Consider the following 13,532-nt stretch of genomic DNA (forward strand, 5'->3'; position numbering starts at 1 on the left):
GTCTTTTGGTTAGAGCATTTAATCCATTCACGTTTAAGGTAATTGTCGATATGTATGTTCCTATGACCATTTTCCTAATTGTTTTGGGTTTGTTTTTGTAGGTCCTTTTCTTCTCTTGTGTTTCTCACTTAGAGAAGTTCCTTTAGCATTTGTTTTAGAGCTGGTTTGGTGGTGCTGAATTCTCTTAGCTTTTGCTTGTCTGTAAAGCTTTTGATTTCTCCATCAAATCTCAGTGAGATCCTTGCCTGTTAGAGTAATCTTGGTTGTAGGTTCTTCTCTTTCATCACTTTAAGTATATCATGCCACTCCCTTCTGGCTTGTAGAGTTTCTGCTGAGAAATCAACTGTCAACCTTATGGGAGTTCCCTTGTATGTTATTTGTCGTTTTTCCTTTGCTGCCTTCAATAATTTTTCTTTGTCTTTAATTTTTGCCAATTTGATTACTGTGTGTCTCGGCGTGTTTCTCCTTGGGTTTATCCTGTATGGGACTCGCTGTGCTTCCTGGACTTGGGCGGCTATTTCCTTTCCCATGTTAGGGAAGTTGTCGACTATAATCTCTTTAAATATTTTCTCTTGTCCTTTCTCTCTCTCTTCTCCTTCTGGGACCCCTATAATGCGAATGTTGTTGCGTTTAATGTTGTCCCAGAGGTCTCTTAGGCTGTCTTCATTTCTTTTCATTCTTTTTTCTTTAGTCTGTTCCACAGCAGTGAATTCCACCATTCTGTCTTCCAGGTCACTTACCCGTTCTTCTGCCTCAGTTATTTTGCTGTTGATTCCTTCTAGTGTAGTTTTCATTTCAGTTATTGTATTGTTCATTTCTGTTTGTTTTTTCTTTAATTCTTCTAGGTCTTTGTTAAACATTTCTTGCATCTTCTCGATCTTTGCCTCCATTCTTATTCCGAGGTCCTGGATTATCTTCACTATCGTTATTCTGAATTCTTTTTCTGGAAGGTTGCCTATCTCCACTTCATTTAGTTGTTTTTCTGGGGTTTTATCTTGTTCCTTCATCTGGTATATAGCCCTCTGCCTTTTCATCTTGTCTGTCGTTCTGTGAATGTGGTTTTTGTTCCACAGGCTGCAGGATTATAGTTTTTCTTGCTTCTGCTGTCTGCTCTCTGGTGGTTGAGGCTATCTAAGAGGCTTGATTGGAGGCTCTGGTGGTGGGTAGAGCTGGCTGTTGCTGTGGTGGTCAGAGCTCAGTAAAACTTTAATCCACTTGACTGTTGATGGGTGGGGCTGGGTTCCTTCCCTGTTTGTTGTTTTTCCTGAGGCAACCCAACACTGGAGCCTACCTGGGCTCTTTGGTGGGGCTAATGACAGACTCTGGGGGGGCTCACGCCAAGGAGTACTTCCCAGAACTTCTGCTGCCAGTGTCCTTGTCGCCATGGTGAAACAGAGCCACCCCCTGCGTCTGCAGGAGACCTTCCAACACTAGCAGGTAGGTCTGGTTCAGTCTCCCCCAGGGTCCCTGCTCCTTCCCCTAGGTCCCGATGTGCACACTATTTTGTGTGTGCCCTCCAAGAGTGGGGTCTCTGTTTCCCCCAGTCCTGTTGAAGTCCTGCAATCAATTCCCACTAGGCTTCAAAGTCTGATTCTCTATGAATTCCTCCTCCCGTTACCGGACCCCCAGGTTGGGAAGCCTGACGTGGGGCTCAGAACCTTCACTCCAGTGGGTGGACTTCTGTGGTATAAGTGTTTGCCAGTCTGTGAGTCACCCACCCAGCAGTTATGGGATTTGATTTTACTCTGATTGTGCCCCTCCTACCGTCTCATTGTGGCTTCTCCTTTGTCTTTGGATGTGGTGTATATTTTTTGGTGAGTTCCAGTGTCTTCCTGTCGATGATTGTCCAGCAGCTAGTTGTGATTCTGGTGTTCTCACAAGAGGGAGTGGGAGCACGTCCTTCTACTCCACCATCTTGGTTCCTCCCATGTAATTATTATTTTTTTCTTTTAGTTTTTGGTTTTTTACAGGTGTTTTTTTTAAAACAATAATGCTCCTATAGGGCTTATGTAATAAGGTTTCTGTCAAACTGATTTAGTAGCAGGTTGTTTTCCTAAGTCGGTGCAAAAGGCCCTGAGTTCTTTCACTGACGCTCCATGGTCTCTGCGCTGCCCCATTTTACTAATAATAACATACGAGGTTTTCCCGATTCTAGGCTAAATCTTATTAATAGTTTGTGGGAGTAAATGGCTGAAGTGTTCTTCTATTTTTAATTTATTTCAACCTTAGATGTTCTCTTAAAGTGATTTGCTATCATCAACATCAGGCGTCTGCAGCCCAATTTATTTTGTATTGTTAACTGTGGGCTCCACGGTATGCACATAATGTGAATCAGTTGCTTGGAGTCCTGGGTAACTAGTTTACTTTTATGTAAATAACAATTAAAAAAAAGGGGGGATTCTGTATACCATACCTTTCCTTTACACTTAAAAAGCAACCCCAGCTATTAAACTACACACAGGGCAAACTCTATTACAAATGCTCTTAAGTTTGGCTGCAGAACATATATCACTGAACCATGAGCGAGGATTCAAACCCACAGATGCTTTTTATTGTCTGATTAGTGCTTCTTCACTTGTCTCAATAATACGTCTATCAAAGAGATTCACTTCAAACAACATTACTTGGAAACTGCTAGTAAAATGTTGACAGAAACGGTCTTCAAACCAACTATGACCCCTTTTCTAGGGCAAAAGAAAGAGTAGCGGGGCTGAACTCTGCCACATCAGACCACTGCTGAGGTTCAGTGAACACTTTATTTTCCCACTTGAATTTGAGCTCTTCTGCAAGGTCACTCCTGCCGATCTTGCGGAGATGGCGAGCCAGAAGGCGAAGTTTGTCCGTGGAATTTGGGAGTGATCTTTTCCAAAAGCAAAGAAGTTCGTGGGTCTGTTCTGTGAGATCATCAGGGTTCTTCAGTTTGATGAGCTGAATGGTGCTGCGGCGAAGGGGGAGGGATGAGGAGAGACACAGGGCGTTTTCTTCTGAGAGCTCGTCTGCCAGCCAGTAGAGCAAGTTGTCCCACAGGGCTTCTGCGAGGCACACGTGGGACACTCAGTGTTAGGACCCTTTCATGGAGGGTGTGCTCATCTAACCCTCCAACTGTTCACAGGAAACTTAATCTCTGGTTTGGCCTCTGAGAAGCAGAAAGATTTGGGACCACCCAGATGGACAGTTGAGAGCCTTTGAACCCCTGCCCTTTCTGGGGTCTTCTTCTGAGGGAACCACCTATTGCAAAGGGTTAGAAATGCTTCTCAAATTTTAACTTCCCTGAGATCCAGTAGGGCTCATTAAAATGGTGTTTAGGCCTCCACTCCAGATAGTCTAATTAAGTAAGACTAGGATAGGGGCAAATCTAGTCCTAATTTAGGACTTCCTGGTACACTTAGGAAAGATCACTATACTCTTGGGGTTGTTGACAATAGTAGTGGGAGTGCTTTTATTTGAACATCAAGTTCTTCAATAGTCAACAACATTATAAACTTGCTTGGCTTTCACCTACTGCTATTGATGTTTTACTGGGTTTTTTTTCTTTTGGTTTTTGGGGTTTGGGCTTTGGTATTTTATGTTTTGTTTTTGCTCTGTCACCTGCTCTCTCTTTGAAAACAATTTTATTGCCTCTGAAAGAGTGTATAACTCTAAGGTTTATTTCTATCCTACTCACTTCTAATAATTCAGCAAAGCTTGTGTATTTTCTGTACAAGTCCATAAAGATAACACCTGAATGAAATGTTCAGCCATCAGTGGTGAGACTGACACAGTAGTCAAACGCATTCACCGATGTCTTTTGAAGACTAATAAATTATCACAGTAGTAACAATTAGCATCACAAAATGAATTGTTTCAAAGGCTAAAATAGAATAAAAGTGTCAAATTCTACCCTGAAATATGCGTCATTGTTATGTAATTGTATTATGAATAACCACAATCAAATTTTACATGTTTCCTATGTGGTTTCATACCTCCATATATACCTCTATTTAAAACCTATTTTAAGTTTTGAACCCTAATAGTCAACATTTCAGGACAAACTGTAGTAGTCTATTTACCAAACAAAGTAATTACTAGTTATCTTAGTTCAATAATACTTAGTAGAATTCATATTTCTTGTAGATTTTAATAAAATTTTAACTACATCTACATTCAAGAATGTTTTTGTTTATACATACATGACTTATCAAGGAAAACTCATTTATTAGACTGATAATAAATGATTATTTAATAACTTATTGTTAATTACAAAGTTCTCTATTCTTTCTTACCAAAAGATTCACATTAAATATAAGAGAAAAATAGCACCATCATAATGAAGACAGAGCAAGTATTCCTTACCTAGAGGATCTGTAGAAATTCTTTTGGTACTCTGTGGACGGTTGATTAATTTTTCATGCTTTTGGGAGAAAGGGACACAGAATAAGCAGAAGAAATCATTAATTTGTGAACAAGCTACACATAAAAGTCCATCTGAACTTCACCTCTATTTGGAAAAAGTCCTGAACTGCATGCCTTGCAAAATTAGGTTGTGTATTTGTGCATGCATGCTCAGCAATTGCTTTCTTAAGATAAGGCAACATATATTAACCCAAATCTTTCAGAGAATTTAAATTTAGGAATACACATTTAAATATTATTTTAGCATTCACATTAACTCTCAATAAACATTTTCTAAAATAAAATTTAAAACTGTTAATACTAGCTAACAAAGATCAAGTTACCTCTATGCTACAAACATAGTATTGTAAAAGCCATCATGGGCCAGGCATCTTGCCTCAACACTCAGCACCAGGCCTGGTACCTAATGGGTACTCAAACATTAGTTTTTGTGAAAAAATGAGTGAATCAATGTGCAGACATGATGCTAAAAACAATCAAATCTTTAAGCAGAAATTATTCTGAAACCAAAACTTTGTCAAGGAGGAATCAAATATATAATCATTACTTTTCTACACTGTCTGCAGTTTGTTCTCATTAATATGGGATCATGAAAACAGCACAGGAGGTAAACTAAAAACATCTGGGTTTGGAAACCTGTTCAGTGCTATGGACAATTGATTTACCCCCACAGTCTCAGCTCTGAAATGTGATTTCTACTTTTTTTTTTTTTTAAAGATTTATTGATTGATTGATTGTTGTGTTGGGTCTTCGTTTCTGTGCTAGGGCTTTCTCTAGTTGCGGCAAGCGGGGGCCACTCTTCATCGCAGTGCACGGGCCTCTCACTATCGCGGCCTCTCTTGTTGCGGAGCACAGGCTCCAGACGCGCAGGCTCAGTAGTTGTGGCTCACGGGCCTAGTTGCTCCGCGGCATGTGGGATCTTCCCAGACCAGGGCTCGAACCCGTGTCCCCTGCATTGGCAGGCAGATTCTCAACCACTGCGCCACCAGGGAAGCCCTGAAATGTGATTTCTTATAATGCACACACACATCACAAAAACCTGTACACAAATGGTCAGAGCAACTTTATTTGTAATAGCCAAAAACTGGAAACAACTAACATTTTCTGCAATAGGTGAATGGCTAAACAAACTATGGTACATCCACAAGATGGGATACTATTCAATAATAAAGAGGATAAATCACTGATAAATGAAACAACTTGCATGGACCTCAGGGTACTGTGCTGAGTGAAAAATTCCAGTCTCCAAAGGTCGCATATTCTGATTCCATTTATGTCATTTTTGAAATTACAGAATTATAAAGATATAGAACAGATTAGTGATTTACAGGGGTTAGGATAGTGGTAGAAGACCATAAAAAAGTAGCACAGGGGAGGTCTTTGTAGTGCTAGAATAGTTGTGTATCTTGAATGCAGTAGTTACACAAATCTACACATCTGATAAAATGTTATAGTACTATACATACACATTGTATCAATGTTAACTTCCTGGCTTTGATATTTTGCTAAAATTATGTAAGGTGTAACCACTGAGGAAAACTGGGTGAGAATATATAGTGCCTCTTTGTACTATATTTAGCAACTTCCTGTAAATCTATAATTATTTCAAAATAAAACAAAATTTTTAAAACATTTACTCCTAGCAATGATACCAGAATAATGTAAGTGTTCTATGTCAATGCATAGCACACTGGTTCATAAAAAACACTCAGTACAGGTTTATTAAATCTGAATATAATATTTTGTAGGTATTCTTGTCATAGACATTACGTAAACATGTATATACAACTTCCATTAAGGCATATGAGCAAGATGGCAGCATAGAAGATCCTGAATGCACCTCCTCCCATGGACACAACATATCTACAACCACATATCAAATAATTCCCTCAGTAAGGGACTAAAACTGGACAAACAATGCCTCCATGACAAAGGGTAAAAGGAAAACATTGAGACAGGTAGGAGAGACAGAGATAAAAGTCTCACCAAGGAAAAATCCAAAACCCAGCCACAGTGATCCACAATCAGGAGAGATCATAAAGTACGGATCTTTTCCCTGAGAAGTGAGGGAATCGAGCTCTACATCCAGCACCCCAAACCCTAGATCCTGCACAGGAGAGATGAGCCCCCAAAACACCTGGCTTTGAAAACCAACAGGAAATATGTCCAGGAAAACAATAGAATTAAATGGAACAAAAAAAAAACCTCTTAAAGGGCTTGTACAAAGCCTCCCTCAACTCAAAATCCAGTGTTAAAACACCAGGTTAAAAAACATATGGACCATAGGTAAAGGGGGCTGACTTACCAATCTTAAAGCATCTTTCAGAGAGGAAGCCACCAGTTGGGATGTTCGCTGGGGACTGAGACCCTGGTGGGAGCCATTTTTGTGATCTCACACTATCTTGTGAATGAGGGCACAGGTGGATGCCATTTTGGAATTGTCCCTCTAAATTGTTACTGCTAATGGGGGTACCCCACTGAGAACTCTGCTCATGCCTGCACCTCAGCCAGCCCTCACAGCCAGCTGAGCAATAGCCCCACCCACCAGCATGTACAGTAGTAGCAGGTGGGCCTCGAAGCTGGTGGGAGGCCAGCTCCACCAACCAGTGCCCTGCAGCAGCAGCAGCTGGGCCCTGCCACAACAGGAAGGGGCTATCCCTTGACACCTAGCTCTGGTGGCCACGTGGGATTATGCTTCTGAGTCCCACAGGACATTTCCTAAAAAAGACCATCCTTCAAGACTGGGAGAGATGGCTAATCTACCTAATACATAGAAACAAACCCAGAGAATTAGAAAAAATGAGGAGAAAGAGAAATATGTTCCAATCAAAAGAATAAGACAAAACATCAGAAAAAGAATTAAACAAAATGGAAATGAACAATCTACCTAATAAAGAGTTCTGCATAATTGCCATAAAGATGCTCACCAAACTTGGGAGAAGAATGGATGAACACAGTGAGAACTTCAACAGAGACAGAAAATATAGTAAAATACTGAACATAAGTTATAATTGAACTTAAAAATACACTTAAGGGATTCAACAGCAGACTGGATAAGGTAGAAGAACAAATCACTGACCTGGAACACAAAGCAATAGAAAACTGAGACTGAGCAGCAAAATGAAAAAAAAAAGAAAGAAAGAAAGAAAAGGAATTTTAAAAAGTAAATATACCTTAATATACCTTTAGGAAAACATCAAATGGAATAACTTTCACATTATCGGGGTTCCAGAAGGAGAAGAGAGAGAGAAAGAGCCAGAAAAATTCTTTAAAGAAACAGTGCCTGAAAATGTCCCTAATCTGAGTAAGAAAAGAGACATCAAGGTCCAAGAAGCTCAGAGATTACAATAAGATGAACCCAAAGAGACATACACCAAAACACATTACAATTAAAATGGTAAAAGTTAAGGATAAAGAAAGAATCCTAAAAGTAGCAAGAGAAAAACAACTTGTTACATGCAAAATAAGCCCCCATAAGTCTATTAGCAGACTTTTCAGCAGAAATTTTACAGGCCTGAAGGGAAAGGCATGACATATTCAAAGTGCTGAAAAATATTTTTTTTCCAACCAATAAATCTCTATCCAGCAAGGTTAGCATTCAAAATTGAAGGAAACATCAATAGTTTCCGGATAAGCAAAAGCTAAAGTCTATCACCAGTAAACCAGCCCTGCAACAAATATTAAAGGGACTTCCTTAAGTTGAAAAGAAATGGTACTAATTAATAATAAGAAAACATACAAAAGTAAAAATCTCATTGGAAAAGGTAAATATATAATAGGGGTAGTGGATCAATCACTCGTAAAGCAAGTAGGAAGGGTAAAAGACAAAGGTAGAAAATTAAAATTACAATAATTAGTTAAGGAGTACATAAAATAAAAAGATGTAAAATGTGTCATCAAAAATAGAAAATGGGGGTGGGGAAGTAAAAGATAAAGATTTGGAATGTGTTCAGATTTAAATAGCTACCAATTTAAAACAGGGTACTACTTACATTGAATGTTCTATGTGAGCCTCAAAATAACAACAGGAAAAAAAAATAATAGTGAATACACAAAAGAAAATGAGAAAGAAATCTAAACAAAACACTAAAGAAAACTACCAAAACACAAGGGAAAAGAGAAAGATAAGAAGAAGAACAACAAAAAAACCTATAAAAATAGCCAGAAAACAATTAACAAAATGGCAATAAGTACATACCTATCAATAATTACTTTAAATACAAATAGACCTAATGATCCAATCAAAAGATATAGAGTGGCTGAATGGATAAAAAAAAAAGACCCATCTATACACTACCTATGAAAGACTCATTTCAGAAGAAAGGACATGCAGACGGAAAATGAAGGAGCAGAAAAAGATATTCCGTGTACATTGAAATTAAAAGAAAGTGGAGTAGCTATAGCCATATCAGACAAAATAGACTTTAAAACAAAGACTGTAATAAAAGACAAAGAAAGGCATTACATAATGATAGCAGGATCAATCCAGTAAGAATATATAACATTTATAAATGTATATATACCCTACAGAGAAGCACCAAAATATATAAAACAAGTAATAATGGACTTAAAGTGAGAAATGTAAGCAATACAATAATACTAGGGGATTTTAACACCTCACTTACAACAATGGATAGATCATCCAGACAGAATATCAATAAGGAAATATTGGACTTAAATGACACATTAGACCAGATGAACTTAATAGATATACACAGAACATTCTATCCAAGAGCAGCAGCATACACATTCTTTTCAAGTGCACATGGAACAATCTCCAGCATAGATCATATGCTAGGCCACAAAACAAGTCTTGATAAATTCAAGAAGACTGAAATATTATCACAGCATCTTCTCTGACCACAATGGCATAAAACTGGAAATCAACTACAAGAAAGAAACTGAAAAACCCACAAAAATGTAAAGATTAAACAACATGCTACCAAACAAACAATGGATTATTAGGAAATCAAAGAAGAAATATGACATACTAAAATCTATGGAAAACCACCAGCAAAAGTGGTTCTAAGAGGGAAATTCATAGAGATGAAGGCCTACTTCCAGAACAAGAAAAATCCCAAATAAACAATTTAACTTTACACCTAAAGGAACTAGTAAAAGAAGAATAAACAGGTAGAAGGAAGGAAATTAGTAGAAGGAAGGAAATAATAAAAGTCAATGCAGAAAAAATGAAATAGAGACAAAAAATAGAAACAATCAATGAAACTAAGAGATTTTTTTAAAGATAAACAAAATCAACAAATCTTTAACTAGACTAACCAAGAAAAAAAGAGAGAGCACTCAAATAAGTGAATTCAGAAATGAAAGATAAGTTACAACTGATACCACAGTATCAGTTGAGACTATTCTAAACAAATATATAACCAAAAATGGGCAATCTGGAAGAAATGGATAAATTCCTAGAAACATACAATCTCTCAAGGCTGAATTATGAATAAATCTGAATAGGCAAATTACTAGCAAGGAGATTGAAGCAGTAATCAAAAAGTTCCCAACAAACAAAAGTCCAGGACCAGACGGCTGCACAGATGAACTCTACCAAATATTCAAGAAGATTTAATACCTATCCTTCTCAAGCTCTATCAAAAAATTGAAGAGTTTGGAACACTTCCAAACTTGTTTTACAAAGCCAGCATTACTCTGATATCAAAACCAGTCATGGACACCACACACACACACACACACACACACACACACACACATACACACACACACACACACACACACAAATCCAGACCAAATCCCTTGATGAATGTAGATGCAAAAATCCTCAACAAAATATTAGAAAACTGAATCCAACATTGTATTAAAATAATCATATACCACAACCAAGTGGGATTTATTCCAGGAATGCAAGGATGATTCAATGAATCAATAGCCACAAATTAATTAATGTGAAGAATCACATTAACAAATGAAGAATAGAAATCATTTGATCATTTCAATAGATGTGGAAAAAGCATTTGACAAAATTCAGCATCCATTTATGATAAAAAAAAACTCTTAAGAAAGTAGGTATAGAGGTAACATAACTCAACATAATAAAAGCCATATATGACAAACCCACAGCTAACATCATACTCACTGGTAAAACGTTGAAAGCTTTTCCTTGAAGAACAGGAATAACACAAGAATGCTCATGATCACCACTGTTATTCAACATATTATTGTAGTCCTAGCCATAGCAATTAGACAAGAAAAAGAAATAAAAGACATCCAAACCAAAAAAGGAAGAAGTAAAACTATCATATTTGCAGATGATATGATGCTGTATATAGAAAACCCAAAAGATTCCACCAAAAAACAGTGAGAACTAATCAATGAATTCAGAAAAGTTGCAGGATACTAAATCAATATACAGAAACGTGTGGCATTTCTATACACTAATAACAAACTATCAGAAAGAGAAATTAGAAAAAAAATCCTGTCTACAATTGCATCAAAAAGAATAAAATATCTAGGAATGGGCTTCCCTGGTGGTGCAGTGGTTGAGAATCTGCCTGCCAATGCAGGGGACACGGGTTCAAGCCCTGGTCTGGGAAGATCCCACATGCCACGGAGCAACTGGGCCCGTGAGCCACAATTACTGAGCCTGCGCATCTGGAGCCTGTGCTCCGCAACAAGAGAGGCCGCGATAGTGAGAGGCCCATGCACCGCGATGAAGAGTGGCCCCCGTTTGCCACAACTAGAGAGCCCTCACACAGAAACGAACACCCAAAACAGCCATAAATAAAATAAATAAATAAAATTAAAAAAAGAAAAAAGAAAATGCTCCCTATTTCACTTACAAAATTAATTAAAAAGAAAAAATCTAGGGATAAATTTAACCAAGGTGAAAGACCTGTATATTGAAAACTATTAAACACTGATGAAAGAAATTGAAGACACAAACAAATGGAAAGATATTCCATGTCCATGGATTCGAACAATTAATATTATTAAAATGTCCATACAACTCAAAGCAATATACAGATTCAGTGCAATCTCTATCAAAATTCCAATGGCATACTTTACAGAACTGAAACAAATAATACTAAAAACTGTATGGAACCTCAAAAATTTCAAATAGCCAAAACAATCTTGAAAAAAAAGAGCAAAGCTGGAGGTGTCATGCTCTCTGATTTCAAACTATACTACAAAGCTAATCAAAAGAGTATAGTATGGGCATAAAAACAGACACACAGATAAATGAAACAGAATTGAGAGCCTAGAAATAAACCCACATAAATATGGACAATTAATTTATGACAAAGGAGCAAAGAACATACAATGGTGAAAGGATAGTGTATTCAATAAACAATGTTTATGAAACTGGACAGCCACATGCAAAAAAAAAAGAAAGAAAGAAACTAGACCACTATCTTACATCATACACAAAATTGAACTAAAAATAGATTAAAGACTTGAATGTAAGACCTGAAACCATAATAATCCTAGAGAAAAACATAGGCAGTAACCTCCCTGACATCATTCTTAGTTATGATTTTGTGGATCTGACCCAAATGCAAAGGAAACAAAAGCAAAAATAAACAAATGGGACTATATAAACTAAAAAACTTCTGCAAAGTGAAGGAAAGCATCATCAAAATGAAAAGGCAACCTACTGAATTGGAGAAGATATTTGTAAATCATATATCTGATAAAGGGTTAATATCTAACATACATTTAAAAAACTCATACAACTCAATAACAAACAAACAAATGATTTAAAAAATGGGCAGAGGGCTTCCCTGGTGGCAGAGTGGTGAAAATCTGCCTGCCAATGCAGGGGACACGGGTTTGAGCCCTGGTCTGGGAAGATCCCACATGACACAGAGCAACTGGGCCCGTGAGCCACAACTACTGAGCCTGCGCTTCTGGAGCCTATGCTCCACAACAAGAGAGGCCACGATAGTGAGAGGCCTGCTCACCGCAATGAAGAGTGGCCCCCGCTTGCCGCAACTAGAGAAAGCCCTCGCACAGAAGCAAAGACCCAACACAGCCAAAAATAAATATAAAAATAAGTTAAAAAAAAAAAAGACCTAAAGAAGAAATACATGGCGAATATCTTTCTTCTCTTTAAAAAAAAAAAATAGGGCAGAGAATCTGAACAGACAGTTTTACAAAGAAGACATAGAGATGGCTAACAGGCACATGAAAAGATGTTCAACATTTTTAGGGAAATGCAAATCAAAATGACAATGAGATATTACCTCACACCCATCAGAATGGCTATTATTGAAAAGAGAAGAAATAACAAATGTTAGAGAGGATACGGAGAAAAGAGAACCCTAATTGTTGTGGGAGTGTAAATTGGTGCAGCCATTATGGAAAATAGTATGGAGGTTCCTCAGAAAATTAAGAATAGAACTACCATATTTCCACTTCTTGATATTTATCCAAAGAACACAAAAACACGAAATTGAAAAGATAGATGCACCCCTATGTTTATTGCAGCATAGAAACAGCATAAGTGTCTATTGATGCATGAATGGATAAAGAAGATGTGGTATATATGTACACAATGAAATATTACTCAGCCATAAAAAAGGAATGAAATCCTGCCATTTGTGACAACATGGATGGACCTTTAAGGTATTACACTAAGTGAAATAGTTCAGGCAGAGAAAGACAAATACCACATGATTTCATTCATATGTCTAATCTCAAAAAACAAAACAAAGGAACAAATAAAATAAACCCAAAACAAACTCATAGATACAGATATCAGAATTGTGGTTTCCAGAGAAGAAGGGGGTTGGAGGGTTAGTGAAATGGGTGAAGGGGGTAAACTATGGTGATGGATGGTAACAAGACTTGTAGTGGTGATCACTGTGTAGTGTATACACATGTTGAATTATAATGCTGTGCACCTGAAATTTACATAATTTTTTAAAACTTACATTAAGAAGTTTTAATGGGAGGAGGTTAAGAATCAACATAAGAACAATGCAAATTTAAGTATATTGATACTGTAGCACTGTAAAATAAGTGCATAGAATTTTTGAGATATTAACTGTGTACTTAATCCTCTCAAAAAATTGAGAAATACCAATTTAAATAGTGCAGCAGATTCTATCATTCCCATCAACAGGCATATGACCTGAATTGAGTCTAGGACAAGAGGTGCGCATTGGATT

At 37.4% G+C, this 13,532-nt stretch overlaps 1 protein-coding gene across 1 annotated transcript in view; it reads right to left on the reverse strand.

Annotated features, from left to right (window-relative positions):
* Positions 1 to 2,573: 2,573 nt before the first annotated feature.
* DTHD1 (death domain containing 1) overlaps positions 2,574 to 13,532 on the reverse strand; it is a 74,568-nt gene continuing 63,609 nt past the window's right edge. The window contains exons 9-10 of the mRNA XM_007178835.3: positions 4,333 to 4,390; positions 2,574 to 3,032 (exon numbers count right to left, since the gene is read on the reverse strand). Of these exons, the coding sequence (XP_007178897.3) occupies positions 2,671 to 3,032; positions 4,333 to 4,390 (420 nt within the window). The 3' untranslated portion in view covers positions 2,574 to 2,670. The remainder of the gene's footprint in view (positions 3,033 to 4,332; positions 4,391 to 13,532) is intronic.

The sequence above is a fragment of the Balaenoptera acutorostrata genome, chromosome 5 (assembly GCF_949987535.1).
Source record: "Balaenoptera acutorostrata chromosome 5, mBalAcu1.1, whole genome shotgun sequence".
In the NCBI taxonomy this organism is placed as follows: Eukaryota; Metazoa; Chordata; class Mammalia; order Artiodactyla; family Balaenopteridae; genus Balaenoptera; species Balaenoptera acutorostrata.